Raw genomic sequence first — 19,109 nt, forward strand, 5'->3', positions numbered from 1 at the left:
AACAGTCTTTTCCCACAGATTTGCGCCATTGTAGAAAACATGTAGATAAATCGATAATCGGTATCCAGATACTAGCGCGACCACACAGTACGAAGATGCCCCAGGAAATGAAAGCGAACCAATTCGTGACCTCATTTTTAGTGATATGTTGTCTTTAAACGTTACCCAGGTGATGGATCATGTGCGTTGATATCATTTTTTACGGCATGCGTGGACAAATTCGATTCGATGGATCATCAATTGTAAGAAACGATATGATTTTTTTTCTCTCTTGCTTACTTGTTAATTTTTGTTGTATTTAACCGTAAAAAAATACAATAACAAATATTATTAAAAATCGAAAATAGAGAAACAAACCTTTCAAACACGACCGACGGGCAGACCACCAGAACGATGGACCAATGGTATAAAAAGAGGGTTTTTGGGTTTTGAGGGTTGGGTTTTTGACCTGTTTATACTCCTCAAAAAAAACATTCAACGTATCTTTATTTAAAGGCTGACAGTTAATAGGTAACTTATATTAAATTAATAGATTGATAGTTGGTTTTAAAGAGAGAATTTTTCGATTCAACCGTAAGCGAACTGTGAATATTCGATTCGTAAGTGAGCGATTCAACTGTGAATATTCTCTGGGCTCTCTGGTCACCTAGACGGCTTAAGAAGACTTTACGAGTCCTGCGAACTCCACTTAATACTCCTGAATGGCACGCTCCAGGGCGATGTCGAAAAGGAGACTAGCTAAGCCTCAATCAACTTCCCAAGGAGCTGCCGCATTATGAAGACCTAAGATCGAAGGTCCAATATTATTGGTGGATTTTTCTATTCGGAATCCTTCCTGTTAGTTACCAACTAGACAATAGATGAGAACCAAAATCCTACTCACAAGGCATCGATTCGCTATCTCGCCCGTATCTCAGCCATGATTTGATGAATTTGATTCTTTATTCTATCTTTTGCATTCTTGAAGATTTCGACTACAATCCCGTCGATGCCTAGTCCTTTGTATTCTTTAGTCGACGGATAATTATAAGAATTTGGCTTCCACTTAACTTAAATTTGGAAGTGAGTTTTTCTTCTCCTGCCTCAGTGAAAGATATGTTCAAGTTATTTCCAACATGATTGGCTTTATTTTTATAGTTAGCTTGCTTAATGAGTCAAATTTTCTTCGGGTCGACCAATCTACATAGTTTAGTCATTACTTACGCCAATATTGGGCCAACTTGTGTATCTGCTCGACAAGGGCAGGCATAACAGCTGTGATAGAAATATCTAGTAGGTTTTGTAAATGTTGTACAGCTTCCTCATCAGACAGATCGAGTCGTAAGTTGTCTTCAACTTTTTTAACAGATTTATCTGGTTCTAGTGCAATATCTGGCACGGATGCATCTACCATTAGGCCAAACAGATTAAGCATAACATTTGCATGACGGCGAAGATGCAAAAATGCGGTGTAGCATAGCTTGCGAAATGTGTGGTAGTACTCGGAGCTAATACCTCCCATGGCCTCGACCATTTCCTTGCTCAGTTTCATTGGCGGGGGCATTGGTTTCGGATCGCGACCGAGAATATAACCAAAATCAATGTGAAATAACTTTCCTGATGACGTTAGCAGTAGATTGTCAAGATGTCGATCTCCGATGCCTGTAAATAAAAATAAATAGCATAGGTGAATCGTATGGTAAATACTAGTGCAGCATAGAAACACCGGTATAATATATTATGGTTTTAATTTTATGATAGACTATGACCATTACTAACCTAATAGATAAGTTATTACGCAGTATCCTGCACAACTTTTAATATAGGTATCCATTATCTCGGCCGATATGCCGAATGGACCTGTTTCACAAGGATTAAACTTGCGGAAGTAATTATGTATGCTTCCCTCGGAAGTAAGAGCGTCGGCAACTGTGACTGAGTCGACATACTGCATGAAACCGTGTTTTGAGCTAGTGGCCAACACCCGGTAGGGAGTTAACTTCAGGTCGAGGTTCTCTTTTTGTAGCAGTTTGTCCATTAGTGTAATCATTTGCAGTATTAACTGATCTTGCCGAAGATCGTCACCATGCTTAAAAATAGCGACGTACTCTGTATCGGTAGTGGTAAGAAACGTGAGCCTGCAATAAACATAACATTATCAAAACCTCGCTCATATGTGTACATGTTTTAATACTCGCTTAGATGGCATCAGTGCACTCTTGAACAACGACACTTTCTCTGGAACGATTCCTACGATCTGCACATCTGGATCTAAAGGGAAGACTATTGGTCCAAAATGGTTGAAGTTAATCTTAGCTGAACCTGACGAACTGGATTCGGCCAAATATTGCTGAAACTTTTCCGTCTTTCTCTTTCGATTGCCCGATTCCTTTGCAACAATTTTCACTAGTGTTACAAGTCGATCAACAAAATGTTGCTGTTCTTTTAACTGAGCGTGCATGGTTTTCATTTCGGGTGATCCTATTTTAAGTAAGAAATGAAAAAAGTGCAAAGCATAAATTAATTGCATTTAAACATTACAATAACTTTTTGTTTACCTGTATACAAATCATTCAAAAACTTCCGAAGGACGTTAACATACATTTCACGTATTTTTACATCTTGCTTGCTGCTCTTTTCGTCTTCACACTCAATGGTTAAATACCAGTAAAGATAGTTGGCTAAAACAGGGTCTTTGCAGGCACGATGAATCACAAAATTGGCCAAGTTGTCTACATTGCTGGGTTCGCAGCGATGCGTCACATCGGTTTTCCTTTGTGTTCCTTGATAAGTAATGTGATGTTTTTATTATTTATTATTAATAGAACGGCAGAGCCGTATTTAGCACCAACTTAAAGTTTTACATTTAAGTTGATGCACTGTTAGGGTTCGTACAGACGTCTTTCGCTTAAGAACCGATGAATCGGTGCAGCGCAGACAGATGATCTACAGACGAGCAACAAGTCATTCATATGATGTTGTAAACAATAAAATTACCTAATTCCTGGAGTGCATCTTCATATTTAGCCACAGTGGAATCATCATACGAATGGAATATTTCTCTGCCTTTAGTAAATTCACGATTGGACACATACTACAATGAGAGTAAGTAAGTAAAAACAATTTAAAACATAATCATAAATTAAAAAAATCATAAGTTAACATAATATTCCTAGAGCAATAAGAGGGTTCTCGTTGCGCAACTTGCCAAAAAGCAGAAAAACTAGCGAAACAAGGGGCAACTGAAAAGCAGGCATTTGACGAACCGATATATTTCAAGAACAACTTTACTCCTTCTGTATGAACTTGGAAGATACTGGAGGATGAACTTGGAAGATACTGTTATTCAATCCTTACTCGCACTTTTCGAGACATATCATACCTCCCAGTCATCTACTGATTTATCAGTGACCTACTCCGACTAGGCATTTTGCAACCACTAACCATTCAGCTGACAGAACAGAACAGAACAGAGTAGCTGAAGACCTAATTATTTTTAGGGCTTTAATGTTTACTTACATGCACTTCTTCAAACAACTCGTATTTCAAGGCTTGCACGAGTTGCAGTAAATATAGTAAGAGATATTCATCCGAGGCCTCGTTCAGTCGAGTGATGGCGTACCTTCACAAAAACAAAGTAGAACAATTAAAAGTTAATGGTTCGTTCAAATATACTTTCTATATTCTCATACTTTCTGACTACGGGATGGCGAAAACTAGAATTGAGTAATTCAAGCGCATCTTCCACGTCCATAGGAGCCCAACTTTCAAGCAAAGCTAACGCTTGCCGCACTTCCGTCATGGTTTCCCAGTTAACACACTTTAAAAACTTGGTCAAAGCTTTCTTATGAGTACTAAGATAGAATCGATACTTCCAAATTATGTCTTGTTCTTCGCTGCTCAGCGGGTACGTCGGTGAGTATCGATAAACGATGGAATTCAATGTGTCCCGTACACTGAAAAACATAAAAAAACAGTAACGTACGTATTTTCCATCATGCAGATTTATACGAACATTGCGTTAGGTTTGACATCTCTGTCCGAAGTCCCAGCCCTTGCCGACCGTGAAAGCCGATGGTGTTTCCGCTCTACGAGATTTTCCTATCACAGAACCGATGCTTGCTTTAGTTCTAGTATTAAATTTTACTCTTGTAGTATTTGTACACTATTGATATTACCTGATCTATTTCGCAATCAGGAACAACCACTATCTTTGGTTTCAATGTGTGAGTCAAGATGGAATGCACATTCTTTTCGAGATAAATTACTGAGCACTGTAAAATTGTCGATGATCAGTCATTGTTAATTAAACAAACATGCAGCAAGCAAACTAAAATTTCGAATTTTCTTACCAGCTTTTCTTCTATGAATATTCGAGGAAATTCTATCATCAGATACAGAAACTGCGAATTGCGTTTTTCCATCTCATTGATAACCTCCAGCTCACGGAAGGTAAGACGATCCAACCAGTCAATCTGTTCAACCGAGTCAACATGTAATCTAAACATTCTAGAATCTACAGCCCAATTACCTTATTCATCTGTCCGTTTCGATGTTTTTTAGCCAATTTCGAAAGTCGCTGCATCTGACTAACGCCAGCATTTGCGCATTTTCCCGGAGTCGAGGAATCGGTGCTTCCATCAGGCTCTACTTGTGGCCATACTTTAAGGTCATACAATCCCTTAAATATAATGAATAAGTAAAGTTGCATAACCAGTTTCTAAATTCATTGCTAGTCGCACAAACCTGGCGAAACAAGCCATTCGTGCTGAAGAAAGTTATCGACGTCCCTCCAACTACTGTGGTCTTCTCTCGGCCACCAGCGCAGTCGTAAATGGTTAGTCCCAGCACAGAGTTACGTGAAATGTCCGTAAACCGTAGCGGCAATGTCACCCATTCGTTCCAACTGTAAGAAAACATGTTAACTAATCAAAAGCAAAAGCATCCTATAATGAATATTTCTTTACGCACCTCCAACGGGTGGTAAAATGCTTATGTGATGTGCAAATTGGCAATCCAACCGCTTCTCCATTATCAAAAATGACAAGTTTCACCTTTAACGCAGGAGTTTTCTCTGTATACATTCCGGAGAATTTAAGCAATGGTTGCTCTATGAGCTGTTCAAACGAATGCCCCACGTTTTCTCCTTCCAATGTGCCACTACAAACAAAAACAATATTCTATAATCTCAATATTAATTTGATGGTGGTGCCTAATGAATATCTTACATTTTTATCGATATTTTTTCGTTCAAAGACGAGCTTCCTATGTACCGGAATGTACTTTCCATGTCAATTGCTAGATTCACGTTGAAATTGTGAATAATTACAAAAAGTATAGTACGTCCTTAACAAACAACCACTCTTTGCCGAGAGGAGGATTAACAATATAAAATAACATCAACTCTTTCAACTATCCGGTCTCAACACGATAGAAATTATAGTTCAATGTTTACATTCCTGTTGACGGTGTATTGCGTTTATAACGCAAGCGCTACTTCTACAGAATACAAAGGGCAACAGATGAAAATACAACACCTGATTCAGTGTATATTTTTACAGGGTGTATCAAATTTATGTGAGTTTAGAATTTCAAATAATCATCGTCATCTAGTAAGAACAGCGGAAAGTGTAATTCAAAAAGAACACGAAATACGAGGATGGAAAATTACTTTGGTGTCAGCCACGAGGAACTTCTGACATGTGGAAATCTTCAGAGAGACGAAAGAAGGTTCATGCCCACAATCTCTTTCAAATGATGATAACAATTTCACACATTCTTCTTCTTTTTCTTTTTTGGCGCTGCAACCGCTGAGCAGTCTTGGCCTGGCACCAGAGACAATGCTAATCTCTGATGCTCTTCTGTAACTTTTAATTTTTTACGGACGGGATTGTTAGCCCCGCGCCAACCCCCCTGTCACGCCGGTATCGGGAATCGAAACCATGGCCGGTTGAGTTACAACCGATCCCGGGATTCGAACCACGGCCAGCTGCGCTGACAGCGAAGAGCGTTACCGACTGCTCTATCAGCGGGGGTCATTTCACACATTCTCCTCGTCGAAAACGGTGAAAACCAATATATGGCGAGAAGCAAGTTGTACGCACTCTCTATTTTTGTCTAATATATGCGCTGTGAGGATGCATATTTTCCCCTTTTTTTAGTTTTATGCACACTTGTATTATTGTCTCTATGGTAATCGATGTTGGTTTGAAATTTTGAAAATTTTGGTCAAAATGCCGACTAAAATTTAAAAGTCTGTAAAATGCCCTGCTCAGCCGCCAGCGCCTTGCTATACACTACATTCAGTATACTATGCAACCCGCTCTTATTTCAAAGCTTATCATTTTCTGCGACGCACTTTGACGAAAACCAAAACACCATTAAAGTGAGCATTAAGAAGCACGAGCAACATGTGTGAGTAAAAGCAACGCATTTCTCCAACACCGAACTCATCAACACGCTACGAACAGCGCTAGATCACACCAAACTCCCCAACAGCGCAACCACCCCTAATACGTCCATCCCTAAAGCTGGATATTTGACTTGACTGCATTTGGTACTCTGGCGCCGCGGAGACAGCAAAACACGGCATGTTTTACTGACCGTGGTTCCAGCGAGAGAGGAAGGAACTGTTGGCTGATGGCGACCGCATTCAACTCACGCCGGACAACATGCTGCAGAGCTTGGAGAGCTGGGAACGCGTTGCCTAAACCTGCAACCTGCTTTGCCTAACGCTACAGCTCCAGCAGGCGTGACACTTTATTGGCACCAATAAAAAGCTATGAACAATCGCTTTCCTGCACCTCTGGCCAGACCAAGTAACCAGCGTCCGGGGGTGCGTTACCAGGATGTTCTTCCGTATCGTAAGCAACAACAACAAAGATGCCACTATGTTTGAGATTTCTTTTAATGTTGCTCCCGATACGGGACCTCATAAGAAACTTTTCACTCTGTAGCAACATTTTTAAATATAAATACAGCCCGGTCCGTATTTCTAAGATTAAAAAAACATGTTCATAGCGGTGGCACGGTGGATCATCCGTCTAGGCTGCACCGATTAATCGTTTTCTATGCAAAAGACGTAAGTTTTAACTCTGAAAGTGTATCATTTTGAGAACAAAAACTTCAAGTTGGTGCTTAGCCCATTCTAATAATAATAAATAATTACCATTTTCGCATTATGTGAATGTTGATAGTTTTATACAGTTTCTCCATGAATTGTTTGGAATGACTCAGATTCTGTAAGCATTAACGAAATTATATTTCTCAGAAGACCATATGTTTCGTTAAAAGAAACAATATTGAACAAATAATTATCCATACAAGCTTGCATAAAAAAGAAGGAGGTATTACGTTCGTACTGTTCAGTATAATACGTTGATTTGTAAGCGTTACTTTGACTTGTAGGCAGTTCGAGGCAAAAACACATTAAAGGCGCAATTTCCATTTTTCATATGTTTAAGCACATTTACACAATATGTTTCTCCATGCAGCGCCTGCGCACGGTATAGGCAACTATTGAGGCATGATCCAATTTACCCGGCAAAACCGAAAACGTGGTGCCGTCTACCATGCGCTTCCTTATCACCTTGTGTTCCTGCCTTGTGTTCCGCGTTTCTTTGCAAGTTCCGTCCGCAGCCGTCACTACTTTGTAGTAGAGTTCACGTTGCTCTAGAAGCTTGCGTTTGGCGGCCGTAATGCATGATACAAAGTCGATCAATAGTTGACAGAGTTGCTTAGCGGTTGTACATGGACGCAACGATCCGTTGATACCGTACACTAGCAGATCGGCGATTCGCAACAACGTAAGCGTATGTCTTTGCGCTGCTGTAACACGTGGTAGTATCATACCGGAACCGATGGCTTTACCAGATCTGTTGCCCATATTATTCGGTTGTCTGTTCGCTCCACTCGGCTCAATGAATGTTTTCGAACGCGCCACGTACTTGGAACTGTAGCTCCTGTCTACAACACCTTGCTGAGAGGGCTGTCTTAAGGTCACGGGAACCTTACGTTCTGGGTGGTTAGCAGTAGAATGTGCCAACATGGGCGCACTCTTGTTGTGACGTTTATGAGCCAATACCGGTTTTAAACCATTTCTGTCGCCGTACGTCGGTTCTCTAGCATGTATACTGGATTGTTGTTTGACATTGGTAGTAGTACTAGTGTTAGTATTACCGCCATCACTAGAAACTGCTTCCGCGAAACGACCGACGACGGGGTCGAAATTGTCGCTTATACCATCGGATGTAAGAAAAACAATATCACCTTCGTCGACGTAAGACATAGACAGGGTTAGGTTACTCATTTCTGGCTTATCACCATGAACCGGTCCAAGAGCGCCTAGGGCATCCCGCATGTCCCGCATGAGATTGACATCGTGAGATGCTATCAATAAAGGAAACAAACGGCTTTAATTTCATTCATTCAATCGTGAGTTCAATAGATGATTTTGATAAAACTTTTATCTTACCCTGTGTTAGTTCACGAACAATTTTGTTCTTAGAAAACACATAGCCTAATGAATCTCCCACATTACAGCAGCAGACAATACTTTGATTTGAATCTTCTGCAGGAAGCACAATTGCAATGGTCAACGTGCTCAATGCTCCACCGACTTGCAGGATGTACTTGTGGGCTTCCCAGAAGCTACGAACTAAGCTCACGAATATTTCCTTTGTAGACGTAACTGTAAAAATCATAAATCACAAAATATCATAAATCACAAGCCTAGCTGCGTCCTCGAATCTATCACAATCAATTTTATCTATCTTATTTATGGAATGGTTTACTTACCTTGATGAATTCCAAAAACTGCAGAATTAAGATACTCCATTGAACCCTGTACTGCTGATCGGGCGGCAATCCTGGCTCCTTCCCCTAACGATATGAATAATTTATTTATTGAACACTTTCTGTTTCCCAGCGTTCATTTAGTACCCACCCCAATTTACACCATCAGCCATGGCCATAATACAGGAGTCTGGACGGGTTACGATCCCAAAACAGTCGGCGATTGGATCACCAACGCTGCCTGAGGAATGAAAATGCTTTTCGTATAACGACACTGATATCCCATAAGCATCTTCATTCGGACGATTCCAGTCAGCAATGCAAGCTATTGGTTCGTTGTCATGGTTGGTTTTTTGGTCGAGTTCTTTCACCGTACCATTTTTGGTTGGTTTCGTTATTTGCTCCAGTTGTGGACTGCATGTGCTATTTGAAGATTCGCTGTGCTTTTGGTAGGTAGTATTAGCAGGATTAGAATTTAAATTTGATTCCTTCTGCACTATAAGTCCCGAATCCGGCGGAACATCGATAAAGTCAATATCGTCGGCAATGCCCGCCGTAAGATGAGTTCTTGTGCGCCTAATTCCAGTGAGACCCTCGAACGGTCCTGTATACGCCGCATCAGCTTGCGATTGGTTTACCACGTATCGTCCGATTCGAACTTCGGGCATATCCTCCGGCGATTTACCATTGTGAATTATCGGTGTGGAATCTGGTGGTTCCCAGACTCTAAATTATAGAACAATACAGGAATAATCATACGTTTTATTACATTAATTTCAAAGTAAAGCCACTGTGTTTTATTGAACTCATATAAATAAATCATAGCCTAAGCTCATTTGATGCCCGTAGCGTGGAAAAGTTCGCACAATCTCTTACCCTTCCAGGTATTGGGTTATGAAGCTTCCATTTGGCAGCGGTGAGGATTGCTGAATTCGGTTTCGATGATCGCGTTCAGACACGAAACTAAGCTGACGGAAATAAGTAGAAACTTTCTGACGAAAAGATGGCATTTATACTCTGGATCCACTAATACTTATTGCCAAGAAAAAGAACTGCGGCAGACGAATTTTGCGTATATGGTCCACGAAACTAAAGCCTTATTGCATTTCTGCAACCCGATGAATTGAATTCAATTAGAGATTAATCAAGCGCAATTGTCAACATCATCTAATATGCGTTTTAACTGTTTTTAGTTTGCGAAGCTTACAGTCAGCCTAACCCTTGTATGAAATACTATGCAGTATAAAATCCGAATTGGGCTAACACGTAGTATACGTAGTAGTAAGTAAATGTTTCTGCTACTTCAGTATAACTCAATGTTGATGCTTTTTTCTCTGTTCTTATTAATAAAGTGAGTTGCGGCTACCAACACTTTGCTTTTATAAATTCTGAGCAACAGCTGAACAACTGAACCAATTCGAAGAAAATTTAGGACGTAAACAATTCTACATTAACTATTTCTCGGTATATTGCACACTCACTGTCATGCCCGGTGATTGACTGATAGGCTGGAGGTGTTTAAGCAGAGACTAACAGGAGTTTGTATCCACAAGCAGCTTGTTGCTACATTACAGAACATAGGCGCAATAATTCCAATAAGTATAACGAATAAAAAGCGATGAACAATCCCCACTGGCCTTAGATTTTATATAGGCGAAGTGATGGTAGTTGCAGCTGACTTTAACTATTAACTGTCAAAACAACCCATGTTGCTTTGTGCGTCTTCCAAGTTAATTTTTTCTACTACAATTCGATTCATCAGGTGTTCCAGGTAGTTCAGTGGTAGGTCAGGCATTTCAAAATGTTTCTAATCGGTATCGCTAATAGTTTACGTACTATTTTTAACGTAACTTTACGTGCTAGGATAAGTTTCCCCTAGGCCTCTGTTCCAATGACAACAACAGAAGTAATACTATTATTTATTTTTTCTTTTTTATTACTATCGAACGGGCAACTTGACGAATCGGTGCAGCGAAGATAATGATCTACAGACGAGCCAATTTAATAGTATTTTTTTGTAATCTTACAGGAACATACTGGGCCATATTCATAATGATGATAGTATTAATATTGAAAACAATCGTTCCACAATTAGCAGCGCCACAAGGAAAATTTAAACTCGGGTCACTCGGCATGTTGCATGTAAATATAAATTAGGCATATTGTAAAAGTAACTATTTTAAAGCAATCAGTTATTTAACTTCTGGTTGATAATAAATTATTAAATATGTATGAAAATTTGCAAAAAAGAAGATACGCACTGAAACGAAATTTTTATTTTCGAACCTGTTTCGGCTAGCCACTAAGAAAAATGGTAAATGATATTTTATTTTCGAACATTTCGAACAAAATTTAATGTTCTTTGTCCTTGCTTTAACTTAACGAATAGCTTCAATCGAAAGAAATGAATTTTTGTTCACTCGTAGTTATGAAAAGTTATTCACAAAATTCATTCGCTGCAAAGCAGCTGTCAGCTGTCAGGTATGTGTGTCAGTTTACGTGATTTCAGTTCCTAACTTGTTCTTTATTCATTGAGTAATGGAAAATTTATTTCCTCTTAATGAGTTCTCCATTCTCCCTCGTTCGAAGTTCGTCAAAGTATTTCTATAAATTTGATTGTGAACAAAGCAAAACTCAAATCAGGGCCCAAAAAAACGCGTCGTGGTGTTGAAATCTCATGATAATCAATGTAATCATTCATTTACGCATAAGGAGCCCTGTTCATCAACCAGCCAAGAACGCGAAACCTGTGTTGTCTGTTTAGTTGGTTAATGTGAGCAATACACTAATACGTGGTTTTAAAATATGTCTGAGGGTCGCAATAAACCGAAACATAATTTTACGAGCTACGTCAAACAGGTACATCACATCGATCGACCAAACGATCAATAATGATATAGTCTAACTTGCTTCTTGTGATCTGGATAATTTGATATTTATTTCACTGCGTGTTTCCAGGTTGCCGGTGAACATTTTGTGAACCACGACTACAAACCAAAGCTTTTATCAGGTACATGTTAACCATATTTTGTAATTGGTACTGTTTCTTTTTATACTGTTTATACTTAAATGAAATCTTTTGTAGGAGAAATTGAGGCTGCGCGTGCAAATAATGTTTGCATGTACGTAGGCCCATACATCAAAGATGGAACGATATCCGGAGAACGAACTGGAACACTATTAATCACTAACTTCCGCCTATCATTCGTTTCAGTAGAAATAGAAGATGAACAGGTATGAAAATATTTTTAGTCAGTATTTGAAGTACAATGATTGAGCGTTTGTTAAACGCCATATTTCTCAGGTTTCATTTCAAAGTAATAGGTTCCTTGGATCATCCGATGTTTCATTATCGAATATTGATCGTATCTATCACATAGTTGATAAGAAAAAACGGCTCATAACCCCTCAGCTGAAGAATAGCAACAAAATATTCAAAATAAGAATAGTTTGCAAGGTATGCTTGAGCGTCCAACCAACCATTCGTCCGCCACGCTTAAAATCTTTACTTCACATTAATTATTTACGATTGTTATCCGATACATTCAGAATTTTAAAACATTTACCTTTGGGTTTCAACTGTCGGAAATTGGCAAAGGAAAATATATTGCCGACGCATTAGTAAAATTTGCTTTCCCAGCACGGCACAATCTGTTGTTCCTGTATCAATTCAAGTGAGTCGGTCATGATAAACTTACATGAAGCTGATCGAAAAGCAAACGAGGAATTTATATTGCTTCGAATTCTACTTATAGGGAAAAATATTACAAAGGAACCGATTGCGAAAATACAAAAATGTACAACAACAAATTCGATTGGCTTCAAGAGCTGCAACGCTGTGGTGCCGGTGGTTGGCGTGTGTATTCTAAAGACTGCAGAGTTTCCAACAGTTCTCTACCGATGCACTTTGTCGTTCCGAAACATCTTAGCGATGTGGAGTACGACAATATATCCAAAAGTTTCCGTAACAATCGGTCCTCAATTTGGGTGCGTGTTCTCGTTTAGGTGTTAAGCTGTTGTGTTTTCTCGGTGTGGAGTTTGTCTACATGTCGTTGATTTTTTTTTTTTCATATACGTTGATCACATTCCAGGTGTGGGGCCACAAAAATGCTTCATTGGTTCGACTTGCCGAGCTGAATCCAGATATTACTAATACGACGGTAGAGAACATTCTTCTCGAGCACGTACGTCGTTGTGACCCGCAAAAGAGACAGCCGCGACTGCTCGAATTGTATAAAATTCTTCCCAGCATACAAGACGTAAATTTGAGTTATATTAAGCTGCGCGATCTCTGTACACCCGATAATGATCAACAGTTTATGGTATGTTTAGAGTAAGATGAACATGACGCTTAAGATGAAATTAATAATGATTTTGCTTTCAGGTCCAAGATTCACGTTTTTATTCAATGTTAGAGAAAAGCTATTGGCTGCTTTACGTTTCATTATGCCTAAAGCATTCGGACTTAGCGGCAAAGGTGTTACGTGACGGACAGACTGTTGTACTGCAGGAAATCAATGGACGTGATATGTGCGGGGTTATATCGAGCTTAGTGCAGTTGCTTCTGGATAAAAGCTTCCGCACAATATACGGCTTTCAAAATCTTATCCAAAAGGAATGGATAATCCTGGGGCATCCGTTCAGTGATCGTCTGGGTCATGTGGCGGCTGTAAAATCCACCGAACGTAGCCCATTATTTTTATTGTTTCTTGACTGCGTGTGGCAGCTGTTGCAGCAGTTTCCTACTTCGTTTGAATTTTCTGAAACGTTCCTCACCACACTATGGGATTCACTATTTCTGCCAATCTTCGATACGTTTCAGTTCAACTCTGAAACGGAGCGTAACCACGCGATGCATGCTGAACACATTGTGCTTCGGCCAGTTTGGGACTGGGCAAAACAGTTCGACGATAAGGACTTGGCTTTATTCATGAATCCACTGTATCGCCAAGAAGAAATCCTAGGCAAAAGTGGCAGAAGTATTATCACATCGGAACCACAACATAGCACACTTTTTACTTCAGGCCGCAGAATTTTCAATTCTAATGGACATCCAAATAGTCAAGATGGAGAAACCGTGTCTTTGCAGGTAAGCACTGAAAACTATGATATTTATTTATGTAGTAACATTATTATTTTGTCGGACATTTCGGGCAAATCGCCATGGTCTCTATAAAATAATTTCAGTAATGATAATACTGGCAAAATGCAAACCATACAACATTTTGAACATTTTCCTAACGTTTGGTGCAACAATTTTATCAATAAAACTTTGACAGATATCATGAAGATATATTTTTTTCTTTTTTCAACAGTTTTTACAACCACAATATTGTCTTCGAGATATCGAATTGTGGCAACAATGTTACTTCCGGTGGATACCTCATCTACAGATTAAACATGGCGGCATCGCTCAGAGCGAATTGCTCAACAGAATACTGGTGCACAACATTCGCAAATTAAGCCGAATGGTGAAATCGGAACATTCTAATGAGCAGTACCAGTCTGAGAATTTTGGCGAACCAATTGACGCATTGGAGCAGATATTGTCCTCAATGGCAGTGCAAACACGTGATCCAGAAACCACAGAACCTTGTCTTTGCATTAGCTCGTTCTTTCCTTTCACTAGCATACTGCCGTCCCCACAGATTGAATGCTCAGAGTTGTTAATCACGAGTAATGAAATCAACTTCTCGCACGATTCCATGTATGAAACGGCGTCGTTGAATGATTAGCTTTGCAGGCCGTTCGTGTTTGTGTGTGCAAGCCAGTTACAAACAAGGAAGATCGATATATTCTTAAATGTTGTAAACTAGGTAGTAGAGGCGGCTTTTAATCCAAACTCGTCAAAGCTGTTGTAATATAATTGTAATATTAAAAAATGCTGATGAAATGATACGGTTTTTGTAGTAGAGTGTGCTGCTAAGAAGTGTCTGGTATAGTTTAACTTATCATACGTATTTACTAAACATCCTATTACATTTATCTGTTTCACCGAAGTTATTTTGAACTTCTCAAAATACAATATGGGATGTAGATCGCTCAAAAGCAACACAACATTTTATCTAAAAATTCGTTTAAGCTTACTAGTACCATAAATACCATAACTTAATAACCTAAAATCGTTTATATTATTCGTTACCTCAACCATAACAAATTGAATATAAATATGATTTAATAATTTAATAGTAGTAACAAAATATGTTAGCGGTTTGTATTTTTATGCACATAAAAGAAGAGTGGACTCACTTTTTCTTCAACCTTTTCAACTTGGGATTAGTGCTGACACAGGTAATCTCAAGAAATAACTTTCGTTTTGATATAGAAAATCCTTTGATGCTTTCCCTTCCTTCATTGAGTTCGATCTCTTTTTCTAGGCGATCGTGCAATATAACGTTACATATTTTTGTTTTATTATAAGTCTTCCAAGATAGAACTACATATTGCAATGTCAGTTAGTTGGTATGGTTGTCGGGGGATACTCTTGTCGTTCTTAGAAGATCAATTCGCATTCGTTCCAAGAAAGCCGACACGTCTGGTTTGAACATTTATTTGTTTGGAGTGCATGTCCGAATTCTGTACGTATCATTTGAAGCGATAGGAAACACGAAAGAAACAATATTTAGTGGTTAGTTGTTTGTTTTTCAGCTACTTTTTAAACAAAGAATGTATTCTTAATAAACTTAAGAACCATTACACAATAAGGTCGTATTCGAATAAAATTACATTCTTTAATATGCAGATATGCACGAGGCTTGCTTTCGTTGTTGGGCAAAATAAGCAAATATTGCGAAATTGCCAATAAAAATAGACCCAAACGACGCTGTATAAAAACAATAAAAAATGAAATTATAAGAAAAATATCGATAGACAAATAAAACCAAAAAAAAACAAATGGAAGCGTAAGTATAAGCGCATATATTTAGTTCATAGTAACTATTGTATAAATAAAACCTTTAAAAAGTAATAAACAACTAACGCAATGTAACAGTATTATGACTGACTTGAAACATTTGGTAACATTCAACTATGAAAACAAATTTGATCATGTTAAGATGCTAATTGTAATATCGCGTAGTAGAACAGTAAGCAGAGAAGGGCAGCAGGTCGCATCCATTCATAACGTAGGCGATCCATCTATAGGCAATTACTAAACGACAATGCACACAATATGCTCTTTATGGGTATACAGAACCGCTACAACAATCTGTTGGTAAAGTTCTTTCCCTAATAGAATAGAAGAAAAAGTGAAAATCGTTGCAAAGGTAAGACAAATGGACATTAACAAAGGTTTACGAGAATCCCATGTCCCATGGTTCCGATGATTAGAATTTGGTTGAATTTATGAATCTAGCATAACGTAATGTGAAACTGTTGTATTTTGTCTGCGCGTCAGTGTGATTTCGACTTGGTTTCATTGCAATGATTATTTTTCGGAGTTGCGCTTATCGCGGAACAATCCTTTGTAAAAAATTGTATGTTCCGCATCTTTGTTGCCTATACAAAAACAAACGCGCTATTTGCCTTGCTTACACTCATTTCCATTAATATATACATTTTTTTAACTTGCTAAACCCACTTACACGAGTTGGTAGTGAATGATGGCCGGTGGTTTGCTCTTTTTATATAATTATAGGCTTAATCTTTTTACCCTTTACCTGATTCGACCAGTCTCCGGTCGGCACGGTTGCTTTGTAGAATCGTGTGCTTGTTTTGTTGAATATCGGAAGTAATTCGTTTGCTTCATCAGAAAAAGCCTTTTGGATATCATCCGATCCGAAAAAGGTGATCAATAATAAAATAAGTGAAAGTAGAATTAATTAGTAGAATCCTCAACAGGTAGTATAGTGAACATACTTTCAGATAAATAATTGCATCCGATCCATAGCCTTCACAAGAGAACAAAACTAAATCACCGTGAAAGTAACGAGCATACAATCTAGATATTGGTAAACCGTATCCATAACCTGTAAACACAAAATACTATCAGCATAAAGCCTGAGCAGCAACCAACAAAATATTTACCCGCTAGCGGAACCAATGGTAAATCGGTTTTTGATTTCGGCGGTTGAGGCGCTGTACTGTACATGTATTTGAACAGTTGATCCACTTGTGAACGCGGAATGCCACCGCCCTGGTCGGACATTTTAACACAAATATCTTCTTTGCCTTTCACTATTGTAACCTTTATCGGTGGGACATCGTCTTCCGTTCCGTGGTGTTCCATGACGGCACGCATCGCATTTTTGAAAAGTTCAAACAACATGTGGTACAAGTGGGAAGGTACATACACAATCTTGATTGAATTTCCCTTGTCTATTTCTGGTTATAAAGTTATCGAAAAGTGCGATTTTAGTCACCAGAAGAAAAATAAACAATGGAGGGATATAAGGCAAAAGCAACGGAGCCTTTTTTACAATTAAACTAACCGTTATGTTCGACGACCTCAAGCTCCGGACTTGCTAGATAGTATTGATCACATAGAAAGCGAGCATTTTCGTAAGCATCGTTAACGACCATGTGAGGATCACATAAAGGATCTATGCTACCAATATGTCGTCCCGTTTGGGGTATTTCTCCAAACAGTATTGCTGAAATAAAGTGGAAGAAATAATGTGAAATTGGTTTCTTAGATAACCTTGACCCGATGCAATTTCTTACTGTGCTGATTGATAAGCATGCGTATACTAATACGAGACATGTAAAGACGATCGAGAAAATACTGAATAGACAGCTCAGTGGATAGTTCAATAGATCCGTTGCGGCTTTCTTTCAGCTCCAATATACCCTGTGCCATTGTTTGGACTACATCGGAGTGGCGGTCACGGATTTGTATGAGTGATTTGCAAAATCTATGTTTCAGAAAAACATAAAATGTACATTAAAAGAACAAAAGGTACAAATATTCAATCATAAATTGCATGTATCAATACTTCTCCAAGTTAGTTTCTGATGGATCGGTTTTCTCGAAGGCGAGCACCTCTTCGAAACTTTTCACGTACCACGCGCTGACTAAACCTACGGATGGCATTCGAAGTAAACTTTCTGGAAGTAGGGTGATTTCCTTCATTATATTCGCCAGACGAACAGGTAGTTCTTTCCGCAGGAAAATATACGACTTTCGTGGGCATGCATTTAAGCCTGGAATGAATGATGAAATAAGCGAAATGTAAATGCATGTTAGATGCTTGCAACCGATAACATCGTTCTTATGCCATATACAATTCTGTGTACTTGATCTATACTAAAGAAGTATTATATACTGTTCAAGATGTTTTCCTCACATATACTTCAACAATGATTTTACGAAAAAAACATTGTTTCTATCGTGCCTATCAATCCTGTCTATCAATGTCACTGTTGCAGCCAGACATAACACTAAAGACGAACAAGCAAGAGTGAAAGGTATAGACTCGGTTAAAAAATCAATTACTAGCACACAGATAGTATTGGCATGGCAACAATTTTAAAATATTCAAGGTTTGCATCATCAGCACAAGTGAAACCTAGCAGACCAGTTGGCCGGAAAATTCTCATTCAGAAAACCTCCTACTAATCTAAACAATATGGACCGCTCAGATTACGGCTGGTCTGGATTTGGTTCGACAAATCAAAACACCAATGGTGCCTAGTTTCTCAACAGTTTTTGAACGTTTTTATCTGCTTGTTGCCGAGGGCTGTGCTGAGACAAGATATAGCAATAAATGCTAGTCCGACGCATTACACCTACCAAAGTCAATAAATTGCTTTATGCTTAGTGGCGAAGGATTAAACTGGGAGTAAAAATCCAACATCTTGTTTACGTTGGACATTCGCATTGAAAATAGCCTCATTTTAACGACACACAGTCAGCGGTTGGTATGCTAATTTACAATTTGCAGTTTTCGATATGCTGCACAGCACCCAATATTCCAATATGCACACTCCAATATTTCAGTGCTAATACACTAGTTATCACTTTGAATTACACATTACACATCGATAAGACAACACATAAAGGAGTTTCGAGATTGTAGTTGCCGGGGATGGGGGAACCAAGCATACTGTGGTCATCAATGACATTTGAAAAACAAATTTTCAGCAGTGTTCCTAGGAATTTTTCTGTAATTTCATTCGGTTTCATTCAATTTTGCCTTGAACAATCAAAGTTTAACTGTAATGTAGGACTTTATCCAAACAAATATGCACATAAATATATTTTTCCAAATGTGTAAAATATTCTGGTTCCTATTTAGCCATCGACGAAGACGATACATAATCCGATAATCGTTTTGCTGAACGTGTTTTTGTTTTCATGGCAACACTGCCAATATTTATGCAATAGCATAAATACTGGG

At 38.7% G+C, this 19,109-nt stretch overlaps 4 protein-coding genes across 8 annotated transcripts; 1 reads left to right on the forward strand and 3 right to left on the reverse strand.

Moving 5' to 3' along the window:
• Positions 1-435: 435 nt before the first annotated feature.
• LOC128275577 (phosphatidylinositol 3-kinase catalytic subunit type 3) lies at positions 436-6,031 on the reverse strand. The gene is made up of 14 exons (XM_053014128.1): positions 5,208-6,031; positions 4,951-5,139; positions 4,726-4,885; positions 4,511-4,660; positions 4,332-4,454; positions 4,158-4,253; positions 3,995-4,080; positions 3,672-3,935; positions 3,499-3,601; positions 2,977-3,073; positions 2,538-2,762; positions 2,178-2,460; positions 1,759-2,117; positions 436-1,641 (listed from the first exon to the last, which is right to left on the reverse strand). The coding sequence occupies exons 1-14, from the start codon at positions 5,267-5,269 to the stop codon at positions 1,196-1,198; spliced, it is 2,643 nt and encodes an 880-aa protein (XP_052870088.1). The 5' UTR covers positions 5,270-6,031; the 3' UTR covers positions 436-1,195.
• A 1,219-nt stretch (positions 6,032-7,250) lies between these two features.
• On the reverse strand, positions 7,251-10,058 carry LOC128270942 (PP2C-like domain-containing protein CG9801). 2 transcript variants are annotated; one of them, XM_053008370.1, is made up of 6 exons: positions 9,649-10,058; positions 9,149-9,498; positions 8,924-9,013; positions 8,776-8,859; positions 8,453-8,668; positions 7,251-8,367 (listed from the first exon to the last, which is right to left on the reverse strand). In XM_053008370.1, exons 1-6 carry the CDS (start codon positions 9,780-9,782, stop codon positions 7,448-7,450), a joined length of 1,794 nt encoding a protein of 597 aa, XP_052864330.1. In that variant the 5' UTR covers positions 9,783-10,058; the 3' UTR covers positions 7,251-7,447. The 2 variants fall into 2 exon arrangements, with proteins under 2 accessions (XP_052864330.1, XP_052864329.1); XM_053008369.1 differs by having other exon boundaries at positions 8,924-9,498.
• A 1,270-nt stretch (positions 10,059-11,328) lies between these two features.
• Positions 11,329-15,515, forward strand: LOC128273794 (myotubularin-related protein 10-B). 2 transcript variants are annotated; one of them, XM_053011834.1, is made up of 9 exons: positions 11,329-11,631; positions 11,731-11,782; positions 11,858-12,006; positions 12,077-12,229; positions 12,322-12,446; positions 12,528-12,759; positions 12,864-13,094; positions 13,157-13,861; positions 14,088-15,515. In XM_053011834.1, the coding sequence occupies exons 1-9, from the start codon at positions 11,578-11,580 to the stop codon at positions 14,505-14,507; spliced, it is 2,121 nt and encodes a 706-aa protein (XP_052867794.1). In that variant the 5' UTR covers positions 11,329-11,577; the 3' UTR covers positions 14,508-15,515. The 2 variants fall into 2 exon arrangements, with proteins under 2 accessions (XP_052867794.1, XP_052867795.1); XM_053011835.1 differs by lacking the exon at positions 12,077-12,229.
• On the reverse strand, positions 15,124-18,793 carry LOC128275477 (pyruvate dehydrogenase (acetyl-transferring) kinase, mitochondrial). Of its 3 annotated transcripts, none has more exons than XM_053013990.1 (8): positions 18,503-18,793; positions 17,706-17,913; positions 17,434-17,624; positions 17,202-17,363; positions 16,798-17,088; positions 16,630-16,739; positions 16,431-16,529; positions 15,124-15,348 (listed from the first exon to the last, which is right to left on the reverse strand). In XM_053013990.1, the coding sequence occupies exons 1-8, from the start codon at positions 18,603-18,605 to the stop codon at positions 15,274-15,276; spliced, it is 1,239 nt and encodes a 412-aa protein (XP_052869950.1). In that variant the 5' UTR covers positions 18,606-18,793; the 3' UTR covers positions 15,124-15,273. The 3 variants fall into 3 exon arrangements, with proteins under 3 accessions (XP_052869950.1, XP_052869949.1, XP_052869952.1); XM_053013989.1 differs by having other exon boundaries at positions 15,128-15,348; positions 16,798-17,094; XM_053013992.1 differs by lacking the exon at positions 15,124-15,348 and adding an exon at positions 15,675-15,999 and having other exon boundaries at positions 16,798-17,094.
• Between the last annotated feature and the right edge of the window lie 316 nt (positions 18,794-19,109).

This window comes from Anopheles cruzii, chromosome 3 (assembly GCF_943734635.1).
Source record: "Anopheles cruzii chromosome 3, idAnoCruzAS_RS32_06, whole genome shotgun sequence".
Classification (NCBI taxonomy): Eukaryota; Metazoa; Arthropoda; class Insecta; order Diptera; family Culicidae; genus Anopheles; species Anopheles cruzii.